We start from the raw sequence: 20,884 nt of genomic DNA on the forward strand, positions 1-20,884 counted from the left end.
AACACAATGTATCATTTTCTTATACGAAAAAAATAAACATATACTAAATTAGATATTAGTCATATTACTAACAATATCAACACAAAATCATATGAGATACTAATTTAGATCTACGTTCGTTAGTTTTTTTAAAATAATTATTTTGATTATTAATAAAAACTCAAGAAAATTAAAATGACTCATAATTATTTCCTTTTGTCAAATAAATTAGCCATGGCGCTCATCACTTGTCATTATCAATTATTATATTTTGTTCGGAAATAGACGACTCAATTTTTGCATTTTCTATTCTTACTATTTTACTATGAAACACGGACATTTTGCTGAGTTATTATATCTGTGTGTCGGATATATTTTGGACACAATATTTACTGATATTCGTCCAACACGCGTGTCTGATTGTGACCAATTGTGTTTTAATAAAAAAATAAAAATTCTTTTCCAAACATGTCTAGACATACCTAAATACCATCATGTGTAAGCGTGTCTAGTCTTATTTTTAAAATATATTCTTAAAATAAATTTAGGTATAATATATATATTATTATTTATTAAAATAAAAAATATTTTAAATACTTGATATAATTAAAATAAAATATTAAATATAATTAAAATTTTAATTTATATTTTAATATTAATAAAATATTAAGTCAATAAATTATAATTCAAATGATATTTATCATAGTAGTGTTTTAAATATCAACTAAAGGTCGAGTTTAAAGTCAAATGCTTATTGTCTTCAAAGAAAATTGGCAAATAAATAAATAATTAATTGTTTAAGTAAATAAATATATATTAACCTATTAGAAAATATAATATATATTTTTCACAACAAAATTGAGTAAAAATATTTAATAGGTATATTTTTCCATTTATTATTTTATTATTTAAGTGTTATTATCAATTTATAATACATATCGCATTTGGTTTGGTATACTTGTACATATTGTTAAAACGCACGTGTGTGACATATCTATTAATCCGTTCTTTTATATTTTTTTGATAAGGTAAATAGATAGCTTTCATTCATGAATAGGACCTATAATATTTAAATAGGCTAAATTATATATACAAAAAAGTGCATTTTCTATCCACACTGTATTTAGATTAATAAGAACTATTTGAGCCAATTCATGAGCTATCCTATTACCATTCCTCTTTACATGAGAATACTCTACTGATCTAAGACTATTAGCTAAACTTAAACAATCACTAATAAATGAACCAAAACAATTTTTATGGATTTCTTTTTCTTTAAGACTTTGAATGACTTCAACATTGTCATTCTCAATTATTGCATCAAAAAAGCAACATTCACAAGCCTTTTCTAATCCCATGAGACATGCAAGTGCTTCAGCTTCATGAAATTGAATGGATAAGAAAGCTTTGCATGTGGATGCCATCAAAATATCTCCATTAGTGTCTCTAACTACCACACCAACACCCACTACTCCATCATCAATACTAGCGGCATCAACATTAATTTTAACCTTTGTGATGGGTGGTCTCTTCCAATTTTTAGTGCTTGTAGCTCCTGGGGGTGATTCTACGGTTCCATTCAAATTGACCGTTTGAGCTTTGATGTAATTTTCATGATTTTTTCTTGTTAATTCCGCTGCTTCAATTGGGGATTGATTCTCCTCGTTAAACATGTGCTTGTTTCGAGCTTGCCAAAAAATAAGGATGCTTGTGCAAAGAAGACCTTGCGAGACCGAATTTAAATTTTTCATCAATTCCTCAATCCACTCACAAGCTTGGGCTCCAGGTGGCTCTGATGATCGTATGGCTAGGGGACTATGGTACTAGAAAATTCAAGCAAACTCACAATCCTTGATGAGGTGAGTCTCGGTTTCTTCTTTCTTCCAACATCTTGGACACAGAGCTGTGCAATTGACTCCCCTTTTTTGCAGGTTCAATCGAGTTGGTAGTGAATTGTTCATCAGCCTCCATACGCAGTTAATTGCTCTGGGGTGTGCCTTAGCTTTACAAAGCCTTTTCTATTTGGGTTCTTTTGGGTCTAATGAGATTTCGCTCCTGTATCGAGTGCTCTGCTCTTTCATAATTCTGTGGTACGCATCTCTAACCTTAAACTCTCCATTTCTTGTAAATCTCCAATAAAATTTATCTGATTGTGTTGTGATTGGTAGGGAAATCTGTAGAATTTGTTGAGTTTCAAATTCCATGAATGTGTCTTTAATCTTTCTTGCATCCGAACTGCTCCCTTCATCATTCATCAATTCTCTCACTATAGCCTCTTTGCCTAAAAATTTTACTGGACTCCAAATTTTGAATCTGTGTTGATTTGGTAGCCATGGTGATCCCCAAATTTTAACAGATCAGCCATCTCCAATTTCCAAATTCCTCCTATTTGTAGCACTTCCTTTGCATTCCAAATACTTCTCCAAGTATAGCTTGGTGTGTATCCTATTGATGACTCCAGAAAGTTGGTTCTTGGGTAATATCTGGCTTTGATTAGTCTTGCTGCCAGGGAGGTTGGTTTTCTCATGAGCCTCCACCCTTGTTTGGCTAGAAGAGCTGAATTGAATGCTTCAAAATTTCTGAATCCTAGGCCTCCCTCCATTTTACTAGTGCACAGTTTGTCCCATTTGATCCAATGAATTTTTCTCTCTCCTTCTTTGCTTCCCCAATAGAATTTTTTGATCATACTATCTATGTGTTGACATAGGCTCTTGGGTAATTGAAAATAACCCATTATATATGTTGGAATGGATTGTGCCACCGCTTTAATAAGAGTTTCTTTTCCGACTCTTGAAAGGTATCTTTCTTTCCAGCCCTTAAGTTTCTTCTAAATCCTCTCTTGAATAAAATCAAAAACCTCCTTTTTGGATCTTTCTACAAACGTAGGGAGGCCCAAATATTTAGAGTGTTGTTCTACCGCCTTTATCCCTAGCCACTCTTGAATGAGATTTTGTCTGGTAGTTGGTACGTTTCAGCTGAAGGAGATTTTTGATTTATCAAGGTTGATTCTTTGGCCTGAAGCTGTCTGGTACTAGATAAGAACTTCTTTTATTCCTTGAATATCCTGGTCCAAAGCTCTTGAAAATAGGATGCTATCGTCTACAAAGAACAAGTGGTTTATTTGTGGTGCCTGTCTTGCTACTTTGATCCCTCGTATTATCTTGCTGTTTTGAGCCTTAATTAGCAGTCCTGAGAGAACTTCAGCACATAAAACAAATAAGTATGGGGAGAGTGGGTCTCCCTGCCTTAGTCCTCTAGAAGGTTTGAAATTCTTGCTTGGTATGCCATTGATTAGGATTGAGAATGACATTGATGAGATACAGTTCCATATGAGATTAACCCATCTTGATGAGAAACCCATAGAAACCATAACTTCCTTTAAGAAAGGCCATTCAATCCTGTCGTAAGCCTTTGCCATGTCTAATTTCAGCCCAATGTATCATTTTTGACCTGTTGTTTTCTTCTTCATGTAGTGAAAAATCTCAAATGCTACCAATCCATTATCTGTGATTAGCCTATCCTACATGAAAGCACTTTGGAATTCTCCAACAATATCCGGAAGAATTTGTTTGAGTCTATTCGCAATTGTTTTGGTAACAAGTTTAAAAATTACATTACATAAAGAGATAGGTCTAAAATCTTTAGTATGACTAGGATTTCTAATTTTGGGAATCATACAGATATATGTTGCATTTATGGGGGCGGGATCATCATTATGGTTTAGAATTCTAAAAACTTGATAAGTAACATCGTTACCAACCGTTTTCCACATTTTCTGGTAGAAGAGAGCCGGCATTCCATCTGGTCCTGGGGATTTGGTAGGGTGCATCTGTTTAAGTGCTTGTAGGACTTCCTCAGCTGTGAATTCTTGGTCCAAGAGTTCTCTCTTGCCTGAATCTATTTTTCCTTTTACTATATCAGCTGCTTCATGAATTCCTTCTCCTCCCTCCGACATGAAGAGCTTGTCAAAATACTCCACCATCACCTCCTCCATCTTCTCATCCTCAAAGCTTACTCCCATATCATCTTTGATTGATTTCACCCAATTTCTTTTCTTTCTTTGTGATGCTTTCTGGTGGAAGAATTTGGAGTTTTTATCCCCATGTTTAAGCCAATTGATTCTTGATCATTGAGCCCACCAAATTTCTTCTTCTTTAAGTGCTTCATCAAGCTCTGCTTCTATCACTTTGATTTGCAAGAGTATTCCTTCCTCCTGTTTCAATGTGTTTAGATGTTGGAGCTTATTTTGTAGAGTCCTAATTCTTTTTGGAATGTCTCCGAAATTAGTCTCTCCCCATTTGTCCAGTCTACTGCCACAATTTTTTATCTTAGTCTCAATTGTTCCCTCGCTGCTGTCCCATGCTTCTTTGACCACTTTTTCACATTCTTCATTGCCTAGCCAACATTCTTCAAATCTGAACCTGTGGGGGGCCTTCCTTCTTCTTCTTTGTTCACCCATCATATCCACCAAAATAGGGCTATGGTAAGATTTATAACGGTTCAAATGTTGTACCATGGTCTTCGGATATGCTTCTTTCCACTCCATAGTTTCCATTGCTCGGTCCAGTCTCTCTTGGATATTGTCCTCTCTCACTTGTCCGTTTGTCCAAGCGAAAGAGTGTCCCACAAAGCCAAGATCCAATAGTTCGTTTGTTTGAATCACCTCTCTGAATTCTTAGACTTGTGAGAAAGTCACCGAGTTTCTCCCTTGCTTCTCATGTTGTCCCATTACTTGGTTGAAGTCTCCAAATATCATCCCAGGCATGTTTGATTCTCTTCCTAACAACCTGAGGAGTTCCCAACTAAGTTGCTTATTCTCCTACTTTGGCCAGCCATAAAATCCTGTTGCTCTCCATCTTTGTTCTGTTTCCATCATCTCTACTTCCATATCGATGTGGTTAATTGACATTGACCGTATAAGCACTCTAATGGAGTTATCCCAAAGAACTGCTAGACCACCCGCTCTTTGTCGACCTTCTCCTTCACAGTCCACTGCTACAACATTGGCTAAGCCTCCCTTGTACCTCATTCTCATCATTTCTGTCTCCTTTCTCCTTGTTTCCATTAAGAAGACAAGGTTGGGTCCTTTTTGTCTTATGAGCTTTGACAAAGCTCGAACTGTCCATGGGTTCCCAAGCCCACGGCAGTTCCAACTGATAATTCTCATGACTCCTAGCAGGGCTGTCCTGCAGCTTCTGCCATAGTATAAATTATCTCTGAAGTTCCCTTCTTTAGTTTTGGCCCTGTCCATTCTACTTCCATTTCATCCTACTGCTGCATCTTCCTCTTCTGGTTTCCTTCCTCCAGATTCTCCTCTTCCCTTGTTGCTGTTGCAGGTCTTTGTCTGGCTTGTCTCTTCCAGGTTTTGGTTCCTGTTTTTAGCAGCTCCTTGTTTGTGTTTGTTGAGTCAATTAGGCTAACTTTTTCCTTTTGTGTTGCTTCTTCATTTTTCTTTTCTTTGTTTTTGGCTGTTGTTTCTTCATCTATTTTGTTTCCTTTGCTGTTTTGTTGTGTCCTTTCTGCATCATCATCTCTCAATATTATGGTATTTGTTGCTATGTGTCTAATCAACTGGTTGTTTGTTAACTCCTCTGCCTCTTTTGTTGTTTTCTTGTTTGGTGCTGTTTTGGCTCTCAGTTCTTCTAAGTTCTTTCCCACAGTATTGTCGTCATCCTTTCTCATTATCAAGCTTGCCAATTTCTCCATCATTCTCTCAGTGAGTTTTTGTTGGTTGAGGTTCCTTCTTGCTTCAGTGTTTTCATCTTCCTCCTTGTTCTGTTTTTTATCTTGGTTCACCTTTGTTCCCAGATTTTCTGCTTTGAGCCATGGCCCTAGGTCTTTTGACTTGTTGACACCTTCTTCTGCGTTATCTGTAGCTTTTGCACAACTGCTCTCTTCGTGTCCTATCAATCCACAATAGTAGCATAGATTTGGCATTCTTTCATACTTAAAGTCAACCCAGATTAATCAATCTTCTTTGCTTCCTATATTGACTCCTTTGAGGAGTGGTTTGTTGATGTTCAATGTCACTGTGGCTTTGAGGAATCTATTTTGTTCTCTATTTGTCTCATAGACTTTACATTCCTTTACTTCTCCTAAGGCAGCTGCTATTTTCCTTCCCAACTTGGTGGTCTTGCAGTGTTCAGGAAGATTCCAGATTTGAACGTTGATATCTGCCTTGTCTAAGCCGGTCTCTTTTATTTCTTCTGATCTGTCCCATTTCTTCAGCAACAGCCATGAGTTTCTAAACATCCAAGGGTTGCCTTTGAGATTTCTTTCCAGATATATTTCATGTTGGAAGAAGAACTAGTAGATCTTGGATTTTAGCTCCACTACCCTCATTCCTTTCGGCCTTTTCCAGATGTTGTGCATTGCTGATTGGACCCATGAGCTATTGATGCTTTTATCTGTAAGTAGTTTTTTCACTAAGCTGTTATTGCAGTCGTGTATGCCTTCCTTCTCATCTTTATTATCATACACTATCAATAGCTCTTCTTCTTCTTGTTCTGAGTGTGTGTTTTGTGTTTCAGGTTCTACATTTGTGGTTGACATATTGTTGAAGTACTCAATGAAGCAAGATGTAATCCAAGTTATGCAGCACAATGGCGATCTTTTCACGATTTTGTACGGACTTTTTACACTACACTCCTTTGTGCCCTAGAAGAGCCTTCGGGATAAGGAGAGAGGATTCATTCTTTTATATTGAGCGTAGACTAATAGTAATAGAGAAAGTATGGGACTAATTGAGATGATATGTATGTATGATGTTATTTAATATATTTCTTTTGTTTTAACGATTTTTATGAATAAATTTAATTGTAAATTCTAAATTTTGTGGAGATGTTTTCGACTTTTCTCTCCTTTTGTCTTTTTGGTTAACAAAGGAGCCAAAGACCCTGTTTTCTTTCCTTTGTTTTTGATCTTTTACTGTATTTTTTAATTTAATAAGTTAATAATTAATTTACTGTAAATTTAAATTTTATTTAAATATTTATCATTCTATGCACAATTTGTTTAAATAAATTAATGAATTAATTATTATATTAATTCAATTTATTATTTTATTTTTTATTTTTTGTCATGAGTTGTTTTCTTTCCTTTTAGATAGTGATTCGATTATACTGGGCTTTCTTCCCATGCATATATCGAATATTTAGTGTTTGACTTTTCTATTCTTTGACTCTAATTTTATTTTCTATCTGTTTATGTTTATATTGGGTTGGTTTTTTATGCTAATCCGTGCTAAATAAAAATATTATATATATTAGATTGGTTTTTAATTATTAATTAAAAATATAATTATTTAAATTAGATTAGTTTAATATAATATTTTAGTTAAAAATTAAAAATAATATTTTTTTATTTTTAATTTTTTAATTAAAAATAATAAAAATATTTTTAGTTTAAAATAAAATATTTATCGTGTTCAATCCTTTCACTTTTTTTTTCATTCTCTTATAGTTTTTTTACTTTCAAGCTTTCTTTTGTCGGTGATTTTTTTATATTTTTTCTTTGATTCAAAGTCCCTGTAATAGAAGTGAATTCGACAATAATTGATAAAAACATAAAGATTCATTTATTTCTGTATTTAATAAAAAGTAAAAAATTTATTTATATTCTATTCAATATAATTTTTTTAATCGTACTCCCAATCCGATCCCTGTCCATTTCAAATTAGGACAAGGCGACCCCTCACCAAAAAGTAACCCACGCTGGTCTTTGTCTGTGCATGAAATAACTCATCGCGCCCCCTCCCTTGTATCCTACGTCCATAGTTGACGGAAAAGTCTGATGTGGCACTTACTGGCGCTGATCTGGTAGTTTGTGCAGAGTTAAGTTCCAACGTGGATTAGGGTTAATGGACAGGGGTCGATTTGTCCCCCTGTCACATTCAAAAATGACACTATTTCTAGGTTAAGAAGGAGGAAACGTCATTCTCACCCTCATAACCCCCAAGCCTTAACTCATATTTATAGAATAACCAAAACCCCTGCAACCTTCTTCGCGCGAAAGGGCAGAGAGTGGTGGAAGTAGCTAGTGTTGGTGCTAACAAGGGTACTGACAAGGCCGCCAGGAAGGACTCGGAGGACTCTTCTAACTCTGCACTTGACAGAGTCACTGATATCGTGCAGTGGAGGCAGCTTGTGTCGTCATTCATGTTAGTAACAAATTTGGGCATCTAAAACATTAGCACTATCCAATCTCTGTTCCTAAATTGTATGTTGGTGTTGCAGTGTTCAGTAGGTTGAAATGGGTTGCCTGGTTGTGGGTTTTTAAAAATGTTGTGGACGTGAATGGAGTTTGAAGTTTTTTAATTAATTTGTTAAATAATTAATGTTGCTTGTCAGTAGTTTAGATCATTGCATAGTGAGATAAAATGTCATGAATTGGATTTTGATTAGTAATAATAATTTTCAAATGGATGAGTTTGAAGTAGTTCCTGTTTTTCATCATGGAGAAAATTTTAAGAGGAATGCACAGGACAAATTAGAATATGTTGATGAAAAAGTGAAGAAGTGGCCACCTTTAGACATTAATTTGGTGAACTTTTTTTATTTTGAAACGTTACTGAAGGAGTTGGGTTACACAGAGTACAAGACTATATTTTAGTTTGATAGCATGGCACCTAACTTAGAATCTGGCTTACATGTAATGAGGGATGATACTGAGATAAATGACATGAGGAATAAAAAGAGTAAAAATAAGGGGACAAACGAGATTTATATCTACTTTGATCATCCGGTTAGTGTGCCAGAAGTTGTGGATGAGGAGATGCAAGCTGAGGAGGTTATTCTGAGTGACTCATCTTCCTCAAGTGATGGGTATGAAACAATTTAGGACGAGCCATATAAGATACCTCCTCCAGAATATGAAGATACTCATAGCAGTGATGATAGTGAAGAACAGAAAAGGAAGGAGAGATTGAAGAAAAAGAAGAAGAAAATGGTGTCACCAAGGAAGAGAGCTAGTCAAGGTCCAGATGGGGAGGTGAAGTGTGGTCCAGTTGGAGAGGTGAAGGATGGACCAGATGGTAAGGTGAAGTCTGGCCCAAATAGGGAATTAAGCGAGGGTGGCCTAAATAATAGGGATAAGGCTGGACCAAGTAAAGGTGGTCCATGTTATTCTCCAAAGACAGCCAAGAAATGGGCTTCCAAGAGGTATTCAGGTAGGAGGAGGACACATATTCTGAGGGATGGAAAAATTGGGGCAGAAGGTGCAGTAGTTGATGGGCCTAAAGCAGGGGGTGGTGTGGAGGCTAGACATGGACTGGCTGGGAATACAATGACATCAAATTCTGATATTGTTGGAGAAGAGTTAGACTCAGATTATGACAAGCCTTATGAATATGAGAGTGAAGCATTTAACAGTCCAGTGTCTGATGATGATGAAAACAGGACTGCATTTGATGTTTTCAATGAGGAGACAGAATATGGAAAAGTTGAATTTAAGGTGGGACAAACATTCATCACAATAGAAAGTTTTAAGAATGCACTAAAGGACTACTTTGTGTATGAAGGGAAGGATGTGATGTATCTAAAGAATGAAAAGAAGAGGGTGAGGGCTACATGTGCAGGAGAGAACTGTCCTTGGTTGATTCTGACTTCTTGGAACATTGCTAGGGGGTGTTATCAGGTGAAGACATTGGTTAATGAGCATAACTGTGCTAGAGATTTTGGTAGTAATCTAGCTAACAGAGAATGAGTGACATCAAAGTTAGTGAAGAGGCTACTGACTCAGCCTGAGTTAAAGCCTAAACAGACCAGGGAGTATATGATCGAGGAGTACAATGTACATCTTAGTGAGAAAATGATAAGCAGGGGACTGAAGGTTGCCAGAGAGATAGTTATAAGCAACGAACAAGCTCAGTATGGAAAGCTCCGCAACTATCTGATGGAACTACACAGGAGTAATCCAGAGAGCACAGCTATGATTGATGTCATACCTCAGCCAGAGTCACTGCCACTGTTCGAAAAGTTGTATATAATTGATGGTTTTCAGTGGCTAAGAGAAGGGGGGTTGAATCTTAGCCCCTTTTTCGCTTATTAAGTCTTGCTGGTCTTTGAAACAACTTCTGGAGACTTTTTTATTTTTGTCTCGTACCCAGTCACGAGAATTTTTCTTTTTATCTCGTAACCCGGCACAAGATATTTTTCGGTTTTATCTCCTATGCAGCAAAAACAGAAATGAAGTAGAAGAAAGATAGAGAATCACACCACGATATATCCTGGTTCAGCTGCCAAGTGCAATGCAGCCTACATCCAGTCTCTATCATAACGATGATGGAATTTCACTATAATCTTCATGATTACATACACCAATTATCCCTAGGAACTACCCTTCCTATCTGGGACAAGTCCAGAATCTAAACCCCAATCCTGAACTTGACTTGGTCACACCCAAGCTTTCAACTGCTAAGTGCTAACCCAACTTGCAAGGGGATTCCTACAGAATCATGAAACACAACACAGATGTACAAAGGACCTCTAAGGACATCTATGGCTTTTTCTTTTAATTTTGCACTCTCTGTCTTTTTCCGCTCTATGAATTTTTCTTACAAACCTCACTATTTACCTTTTTCCATGAGACTCAAGACAGACAAAATTAAACAGAAAATTACAAAATAGAAAACATTGAAGGAGAAGAACTTCTGTTAGCTTGGGGAGCTATAGGAACTTTGTGCTCTCTCTTTTCCTTGCTTCAAGCCCTGGCTGTTCTCCGTTATTTATAGAAGGGGAAGCCTCCAAGGTTGAAGCTCTTGAACTGAGCCAACTTCTTCTTCTTCTTCTTTATGCAAAATCGGTTCGGCCAGAGAGAGAGGAGAGGAAACCGAATGCTATATCCAACATGCAATTACCTCTGTGTCTTTCTTTTGCACCAATCTTCACCAATCCGAGCCATCCATCTTGACTTGCACTCCAAGAAGGACCCCTAGTCCTTGATGAGTTCTTGATGATGACAGCTTCTTCTGCTCTAACTTCTGCATCCTCCATCACGTAGCTACTGTAGCTACCTCCTGTGGTGGTTGATCAAAAGCAGAGACAAGCCATACCTCCAAGGATCTTCTTCCTCTGACCGAAATCATCTTCTACCATTTTTGGGTATGGAGAGCTTGAGGTTACTTCACCATATCTTACTCTTTTTGATGAAGATCTCAGCCACAATATACTTTTTGTTTTCTTTTTCTTGGTGCCATCATTACAATGGTCTTGTTACTAGCTTCTTCCACCTTCTTTTGATAGCTCAAAATTTCTTCCATAGTTGCTGTGAGGTGATCAAAGCTAGAGGAGAGAAGAGAGAGAAGAAAGAAAAAATAAAACATTGTCAATGTACCCAAGAGAGAGAGAGAATGAAATGAATTAACTTTCCCAAATCCCTTTGGCTTGGTATCGGTGATAGTAATGATGGCTATCAATCACTTCAACTTTCTCTTTCATCTTTACAATGCTTGTATTAAATCAAAGTAAATTAAAATTTGAATTCCATAACCCAATTGAATGGGTAACCAAACCAAACAAGCAAAACTTCTTCCCTCTTCTCTTTTCAATTCGGACCAAATTCTTTGGTCTTGTAACAAAGATTTCAATTGGGCTTATATCACAATTTCTGGCCCAAATAACATACCCATGATTTCAGCCACCATAATCACAATAATTTAATACCAAGGCTGAAAAAAAATATTCCAATGGGCTTGCTATATTTCGACCCAATAGCAAACTCTGCATAACAAAATTATTAATTAGTAAATATAACATGAAGATCAAATTAATAATTTTTGTAATTAATTGTATTAATAATGTTTGGTCATCACAAATTTAAATTCGAGTTTTCCAAACTCATCAATCTCCCTCTTGATGACAAACATTATTAAAAAATTGAAATGGAAAGAAATCAAAGATTAGAGTACTCCCTTTGAGGATTAGGATTCCTTCCCCTTTTCAATTGTTACATGGCTCCCCCTTAATATATGCCATTTTACCAAGGGAAGCTTTACCTGTAACAATTTTTATCAAGCCTAAGGCAACTGTTATTCAATATATTAAATTTGAGATGTTGAATGGCTTGATTTATGAGCAGAGGTAAAATGATAAACAAAACTAATTTGTTATCATATAAATGACTTTCTGCTCAATCAAAACAACAAAAATAAAGCATGCTTGAGTACCCTCAGAGTACCTTTCAACATATAATCAAGACTCAACATACTTTAAATCAATTAACCTAATTCTTGTAAAAACAGTTTCTTGCAAAAAGGATTTGCCAAACAATAATTTACAATTTATGAAGCTGTTTCTAAGATAGGTCAACATCCAAACTTCATAAAATTGGCAGATTATTAAATCAAAATTATCAGAGCTTAATCAAACTTATCACAGCCAAGAACAGATCATGATAAAACATAAACCTGCAAAATCAAATCATGATAAAAACATAAACCAGAACAACACATGTACAGGGGTAATCATGAATGAAATTGATTTCAGCCCCTGTTTCTTTCTTTCAATTTTTTAATTTTTCAATTTTTTCATCTTTCCTCCCCTTTTGTCATCAAAGGGGAACCTGCAAAAATAAATGACAATAGAATATACACAAATATATCAGAAACCAAAATGTCCAGGAGTTTAATCAAAATAACAGAGGTCTAAAGTATCCAAACAGCCTACAAAGTACCAACATAAACCAGAATTCAACAAGAAACAAATAATTCAATCATCAGAGAGGTTGTACTCAGATCCAGATTCATCATCCTTATCGGCAGCCCCCATCTTCTCTTCGAAATTCTGAAGCATCATACCAACTCTTTCTTGGCACTTTGTCCAAGCTTTTTCAATTTCGTATGCTTGCTTACGAGCGGCCTTGTAAGACTCCACCATCAGTTTGGACATGTTAGAAAACTCAGTGAGGACCACCTTGATTGATTCTGCCATTTTGGATGGTTCGGCTGGGCGGCTCTCAAGATCACTGTTAGTGGGCATTGACTGTTTTTCTTTGGTGCTTTTACCTGAAACTCCTCCTCCCTTAATTGATGAGACTTTGTTCTCTACATCTTCATTGGTTAGATCAACATTGAAGTATTCAAAGATGCAGGTAAGAAATATGCCATAGGGAAGGTTAGCCTTTTTGGTGCTTTTAACACATTCGCACATATGTCTAACCATGATATATGCAAAGGAAATAGGAGATGAAGTAATAACAGCAAAAAGCACAAGGGAATCAAAAACTGTTACTCTATTGTGTGAGCCACTTTGTGGAGTCAGAATGTGAGTAATGATTTTGTGCAACAAAGCTCTTTCTGGACCAAGGACAAAAACCGTGCCATCCAGTCCAGATAGATTCTCACAGATTTGTTGCAGAGCAATCTGAAGGGTGACTCCAACTTGGGAATCCCATTTTTCTGACATATAAGCTGCTGGACCTTCATCAACATAACCCAGGGCAGCGCTTATTGTTTCTCTGCTTAGAGTCATATAAACCCGCTTCACATAAGAATGAATTGCACCATCAATCAGCCTCATGTTTGCATAAAATTCTCAAACCAAGGCAGGGTATACAGGTTTCTAAATTTTGAACAAGGGAGACCACTTCATATCTTCAAAAAGAGTGATAAAGTCGATTCCTTTAGTAGCAAGAGAGTCAAGGTTCACTATATACGAAGCACACAAATGACGTTTCTTCAACACCTCTTTGTGAAACTCATAAGATACACAAGAATTGAACCTTCCAGGATCAAAATGTGAATGACTTTTGTTGTATTTATTCTTGAAATCCAAGGATTCCAGGTTCGGTGGTTCCTTTGTGTCACGTAGCACGTAATTTTTGGTCTTCTGAGAGCTTCGAGCAGACGCATGTGGTGTTGCCTTCTTCGGTGGTGAGTGAGGAATGGAGGTTTGAGACTCATCTTCTTCTTCTTCTATGATTGGTTCCTTGTTCTTTCCAAGCTTTCTCCTTGATAAAGTTTTCTGCGCTATCACTTTCCTTCTCATTATTTCGGTTTGTTTGGATGATGGTGAGTGCGATGAAGAGGATGTGGAGTGTATATGAATGTGTGTATGGGTTTGAGAAGTTGAGAATGGGGAACTTTTTGGTAAGGGGGTTCGGCTACTCTTCCTTGGGGCAACCTTCTTTTTCATGTTAAGAAAAAATGGAGAAGGGAGAGGGAAGATGAAGAGAGGGGCCAAAGTGAGTGGAGAAATGTGGGAGGTTAAGAAAGCATTAAATGCTGATTAGAGAGAAAAGTGGGGTAGTTATTACCCATTAAGGCGCGGTTATTAACCAATGAGGGATTTTAAAATTAAAACTGAATGGTTAGCTCCTAGAATCAAGGGATGAGGGATGGATAAAGATTTGATTTGACAACAACACTTTCCTACAAGATTTGATATGACACCTTCCAAAAACAATGTGATTAAAAATGAGGAACTCAAAAACGGGTCAGAGTAAGGTCAAAGAGATTTGGTGGGGCCCAAGATAATTAACATCAGTTCAGTCTTCCCCTGAATCATGGCCCATTCATCACAGCCTGAAATTTGTCTCCTGCTTTCCTACGAGACAAAACCAAATAGAATAAAAAAATTCACAAATTATCAACAGAGCTTAATTCTATCCTTCCCAAACTTTTTCTCAAAGAGCAGAATTTGTCTTCACATAGGGGTTTTGTAAAAATGTTAGCAAGTTGGTCTTCAGATTTTACAAATTGAATATCACTAGTACCCTTTTGCACATGCTCTCTAATAAAATGATATTTGATTTCAATGTGCTTGGTTCTTGAGTGCAGAACAGGGTTCTTAGAAATGTTTATAGCACTCATATTGTCACAAAATAAGGGTATACTATTGATTTTTAATTTGTAATCTTCCAACTGAGTTTTCAACCAGATTAATTGTGAACAACATGCAGATGCAGAAATATATTCAGCTTCGGCTGTGGATAGAGCCACTGTGGCTTGTTTTTTGCTTGACCACATGTTGAGTGAGCTTCCAAGGAAGCAACACATGCCGGATGTGCTCCTTCTATCCACCCTATCTTTCGCATATAATCTGCATCACAAAACCCCACTGCACAAAAATCATTAGATTTTGGATACCATAAGCCATAATCACTAGTTCCCTTAATGTATCTAATGATGCGTTTAACGGCCGAAAGATGGGATTCTTTTGGGTGAGATTGAAATCTTGAACATACACCCACACTTTGAACAATATCCGGTCTAGAGGAGGTAAGATACATAAGTGAACCTATCATTCCTCTATGCCGTGTTTCATCCACATCTTTGCCATCATCATCCTTTTCAAGTTTAGTGTTTGGATGCTTTGGGGTTCCCATTGGTTTGGAATTTTCTAGGCCAAATTTCTTGATTAATTCTTTAGCATATTTTTCTTGGTGAATAAAAGTGCCACTAGGAGTTTGTTTAATTTGGAGACCAAGAAAGAATGTTAGCTCTCCTATTAAACTCATTTCAAACTCACTAGTCATGAGTTTTTCAAACTCTTCACACAAGGATTCATTGGCCGAGCCAAACACTATATCATCCACATAGACTTGAACTAGGAGAATATCATCATTAGATGCTTTAATAAATAAAGTAGTATCGGTGGTGCCCCTTTGAAATTTATTTTCCAACAAGAAGGCGCTAAGCCTTTCATACCAAGCTCTTGGAGCTTGCCTAAGGCCATAAAGAGCCTTTGAGAGTTTGAAAACATGATTTGAAAATTTTTTATCTTCAAAACTGGGGAGTTGAGCCACAAATACTTCTCTATCAATAAAGCCATTAAGGAAAGCACATTTGACATCCATTTGAAACATTTTAAAACCCTTTTGGGCAGCATAGGCAAGAAGCAACCTAATTGCTTCCATTCTTGCTACCGGAGCAAAAGACTCATCAAAATCTATACCCTCTTCTTGATCGTAACCTTGGACCACTAATCTAGCCTTGTTACGAACAACCTTTCCATCCTCACCTAATTTATTTTTGAAAACCCACGTAGTACCCGTTACCTTCTTACCATCCAGATGAGGTATAGTGTCCAAACATCATTCTTGTCAAATTGAGCTAGCTCTTCTTGCATGGCTTTGACCCAAGAAGGATCTTCAAGAGCTTGCGTCACATTATTGGGCTCCATTTGTGACAAGAAAGCAAGATTGCTTGGTTCAGTTTGCCTTCTGGTTGAGGATCTTATTGTTACACCTTGAGAGGGATCTCCAATGATAAAGTCATGAGGATAACCCCTTATGGACTTCTATTCTCTTGGTTTCTGGAGTGATGTTGAGCTTTGATGAGCTTCAACAGGCGGTTCTATTCCAGATTCTCTTATTGGCTCAGGAGACAAAACCGAAATGTCTCCTCCATCCTGACGAGACAAAACTGGGTGGACAGATTCTTCATTTGGGACAGCATTGGGACTTTCTTTGCTTGGCTGATGGCTTGTTTCTGCTTCACTACCTATATCATCATCTAAAGAAACACTGAGAATTGCATTAGTATCACAAAAAGAAACGTGTATGGATTCCTCTATGGTCCTATGATCTTTGAGGTAAATTCTATAGGCCTTGCTAGTGGTGGAGTATCCAACAAACATCCCCTCATAGGATTTTGGATCAAATTTATCAAGATTTTCTTTATTGTTAAGTACAAAGCATTTGAATCCAAAAACATGGAAATACTTAAGATTAGGAGGGGTTCCTTTCCATAGCTCATAAGGAGTTTTCTTTAACCCTTTCCCTTTGCCGTTGTGCATCGTGATACCCGTCGGTACTCCTCGAAGCTGATTGCACAGTTGAGCAAGTTGATAGCCTTGGCATTGAGCTCCACCTTCTTTCTGTCTTCTTCGGTCCAACTGGCTTCAGGTTTAAGTGAGACTACTCCTTCAGCACTTATGGTGGTTGGATATTGAGGACCCTCAAGGATGATCTTCCATAATCTGTAATCTACTGCTTGCATAAAAATCTTCATCCTCTCCTTCCAATAGGTATAATTTTTCCCATTGAAAAGAGGAGGTCTGTTGCTTGCCTGTCTTTCTGTCAGATTGTAGGACACCAAGTTTGAGCCACTGTTCTCGGCCATCTGGATCTTTTCTCCAAGCTGCAAAGCTTGATCTCTTTGAGACCAAGCTCTGATACCAATTGATGGTTTTCAGTGGCTAAGAGAAGGGGGGTTGAATCTTAGCCCACTTTCGCTTATTAAGTCTTGCTGGTCTTTGAAACAACTTCTGGAGACTTTTTAATTTTTGTCTCGTACCCAGCCACGAGACTTTTTCTTTTTATCTCGTAACCCGGCACGAGATATTTTTCGGTTTTATCTCCTATGCAGCAGAAACAGAAATAGAGTAGAAGAAAGAGAGAGAATCACACCACGATATATCCTGGTTCAGCTGCCAAGTGCAACGCAGCCTACATCCAGTCTCCATCATAACAATGATGGAATTTCACTATAATCGTCATGATTACATATACCAATTCTCCCTAGGAACTACCCTTCCTATCTGGGACAAGCCCAGAATCTAAACCCCAATCCTAAACTTGACTTGGTCATAGCCAAGCTTTCAACTACAAAGTGCTAACCCAACTTGCAAGGGGATTCCCACAGAATCATGAAACACAAGACAGATGTACAAAGGACCTCTAAGGACATCTATGGCTTTTTCTTTTAATTTTGCACTCTCTGCCTTTTTCCGCTCTATGGTTTTTTCTTACAAACCTCACTGTTTGCCTTTTTCCATGAGACTCAAGACAGACAAAATTAAGCAAAAAATTACAAAATAGAAAACATTGAAGGAGAAGAACTTCTATTAGCTTGGGGAGCTATAGGAACTCTGTGCTCTCTCTTTTCCTTGCTTCAAGCCCTGGCTGTTCTCCATTATTTATAGAAGGGGAAGCCTCCAAGGTTGAAGCTCTTGAACCGAGCCAACTTCTTCTTCTTCTTCTTCATGCAAAATCGGTTCGGCCAAAGAGAGAGGAGAGGAAACCGAATGCTATATCCAACATGTAATTACCTCTGTGTCTTTCTTTTGCACCAATCTTCACCAATCCGAGCCATCCATCTTGACTTGCACTCCAAGAAGGACCCCTAGTCCTTGATGAGTTCTTAATGATGACAGCTTCTTCTGCTCTAACTTCTGCATCCTCCATCACGTAGCTACTGTAGCTACCTCCTGTGGTAGTTGATTAAAAGCAGAGACAAGCCATACCTCCAAGGATCTTCTTCCTCTGACCGAAATCATCTTCTACCATTTTTGGGTATGGAGAGCTTGAGGTTACTTCACCATATCTTACTCTTTTTGATGAAGATCTCAGCCACAATATACTTTTTGTTTTCTTTTTCTTGGTGCCATCATTACAATGGTCTTGTTACTAGCTTCTTCCACCTTCTTTTGATAGCTCAAAATTTCTTCCATAGTTGCTGTGAGGTGATCGAAGCTAGAGGAGAGAAGAGAGAGAAGAAAGAAAAAATAAAACATTTTCAATGTAACTAAGAGAGAGAGAGTGAGTGAAATGAATTAACTTTCGCAAATCCCTTTAGCTTGGTATCGGTGATAGTAATGATAGCTATCAATCACTTTCACTTTCTCTTTTATCTTTCCAATGCTTGTATTAAATCAAAGTAAATTAAAATTTGAATTCCATAACCCAATTGAATGGGTAACCGAACTAAACAAGCAAAACTTCTTCCCTCTTCTCTTTTCAATTCAGACCAAATTCTTTGGTCTTGTAACAAAGATTTCAATTGGGCTTATATCACAATTTCTGACCCAAATAACATAACTATGATTTTAGCCACCATAATCACAACAATTTAATACCAAGGCTGAAAAAAAATATTCCAATGGGCTTGCTATATTTCGGCCTAATAGCAAACTCTGCATAACAAAATTATTAATTAGTAAATATTACATGAAGATCAAATTAATAATTTTTATAATTAATTGTATTAATAATGTTTGGTCATCACAAATTTAAATTGGAGTTTTCTAAACTCATCAAGTTTGGATGTATGTAAAAAGGGTTTTAAAGATGGGTACATGCCTCTAATCGGGTTGGACGGGTGTTTCCTCAAAGGTTACTATGGTGGACAGCTGTTATCTGCGGTGGGACAAGATGCCAACAACCACTTTTTGGTCATTGCGTATGCTATGGTTTCGAACGAATGTAAAGACACCTGGGGCTGGTTTTTGTCAATACTGAAGCAGGATCTAGAGGATTGCACTGAGTTGGGACTGAATTTTATCTCCGATCAACAAAAGGTCAACTCTAAACCCTGCTAAGTTAACTTGTTTGATGTCATTTACTGTAACTTGTTTTTGGGTCCATATCAATTTAATCAGCTACTTGTATTGAAGACTTATGTATGATGTACTCTATTTTATTATACTCTGCGATGTTAGTATTTGGGTTAGTTAACTATTTGATTTATTTTGTGTCATAGACTTCTACTACTGTGCTATGAATTTGATCATAATTATATATAAGTGTGTACTCTGCTTTGGCTGGTTAATATGTTCCATTGAAATAAAACTTTTTTTATTTTACAGCAAGCTATATTATATCAGATTGTTAGTTGATGAATTAATTCTTATATTAGCTAAGATTCTGTTTCATTCATCATCAATGAGATTAAATATGTTGTATTGAAGCTCCCTGATTAGATCTTGTATTTAACAAATTTGATTTTCTAGTAAAAATTAGTTGATTATTTTGGAATATATATATATATACAAAATTATTGCCAACAGTTACTTTAATTTGAGTTTTAGCATTCTAAGTGTGGATCATTGCAACAATGGTGTCTCGTATTATTATAAGATGCAACCATTTGTTAATTATAATTTTCTAATGATATCATGTCCTTGGACTGATACAGGGGTTGGCATTGGCCTTGAAAGAGATATTTACGAGAGCTCATCACAAGAATTGTGTACTACATATTTGGAAGAACTTCATCAAGCACTTCAAAGATGAAGAGACTAAGCAGCTGGTTTGGGAATGTGCCAGGTGCACCACACACACTGAATTAGGTGCTGCGATGGAGAAGTTAAAGCGAGTAAGTATACCAGCATGGGAGTATATGCAAAAATTTGAGCTAGCTGTATGGTGTAAAGCGTACTTTAGTCATGGGTCGAAAGTGGACAACATAACTAATAATATGTGCGAAGTATGGAATGCAAAGATTGTGGAGCATAGGGAAAAGCCTATTCTAACGATGTGTGAAGGGTTGTGGTGCTACATAATGAGAAAGATGGCAATGCACAAGAAGAAGTTGGAGGCTCACGTTGGACCGCTTGCACTAGTACAACATAAGAAGTTGGATCAATTTATCAAGCCTAAGAGTCATAAATGGAAAGCTATATGGGCTGGTGATTCAGAAAGAGTCCTCTTTGAGGTTCATTCCCAAAACCATAAAGTGGGTGTTAATCTTCACAAGAGGACATGCACCTGCAATGTCTAGCAGTTGACTGGTAATTCTGGTTATATAGTTATTGGATCCATATTAAGGCTTGTTTGAAAAAATTATTTAGTTGTTATTATTTTTGGTTTATCACTGTCTGTCCATTGTCTTTTTCTAATTCTGCATCGCTTGGCTATTGTCCATAGGAATGCCTTGTAGACATGCAGTTGCAGCACTAGCTAAAATGGGTCTTAAGGCTGAGGATTTTGTACATAAGTGGCTAACTATGGAAGCCATCAGAGCAACCTATTCACATTGCATTAAATCAGTCAACAGTGATGAGTACTGGACACTACCAATGCACCAAGGCCACTGCCTCCCACTATCAAGAGAGCTGCTCATAGACCTAAGTTGAAGAGAAGAGCTAATCCAGTTGAGAGAGAGATGAGCACCACCAAGACAAAGAAGACATTTGTTGTTACTTGCTCTAAGTGTGGCAAAAAAGGCCATTACTACAAGACATGCCCG

General features: G+C 36.9%; 1 protein-coding gene and 1 long non-coding RNA gene across 2 annotated transcripts; both read left to right on the forward strand.

The window, feature by feature from the left end:
• The first annotated feature begins 1,175 nt into the window (after positions 1 to 1,175).
• On the forward strand, positions 1,176 to 6,833 carry LOC148543741 (uncharacterized). Its single transcript, XR_015899043.1, has 4 exons — positions 1,176 to 1,838; positions 1,911 to 2,069; positions 6,119 to 6,388; positions 6,510 to 6,833. It is a non-coding gene; the product is annotated as an uncharacterized LOC148543741 (long non-coding RNA).
• Positions 6,834 to 18,992: 12,159 nt separating this feature from the next.
• LOC148543742 (uncharacterized) lies at positions 18,993 to 20,416 on the forward strand. The gene is made up of 2 exons (XM_088498693.1): positions 18,993 to 19,214; positions 19,832 to 20,416. Exons 1-2 carry the CDS (start codon positions 18,993 to 18,995, stop codon positions 20,414 to 20,416), a joined length of 807 nt encoding a protein of 268 aa, XP_088354819.1.
• The last annotated feature ends 468 nt before the right edge of the window (positions 20,417 to 20,884 follow it).

The sequence above is a fragment of the Arachis ipaensis genome, chromosome B9 (genome assembly GCF_059453495.1).
Source record: "Arachis ipaensis isolate K30076 ecotype BB chromosome B9, ASM5945349v1, whole genome shotgun sequence".
Lineage (NCBI taxonomy): Eukaryota > Viridiplantae > Streptophyta > Magnoliopsida > Fabales > Fabaceae > Arachis > Arachis ipaensis.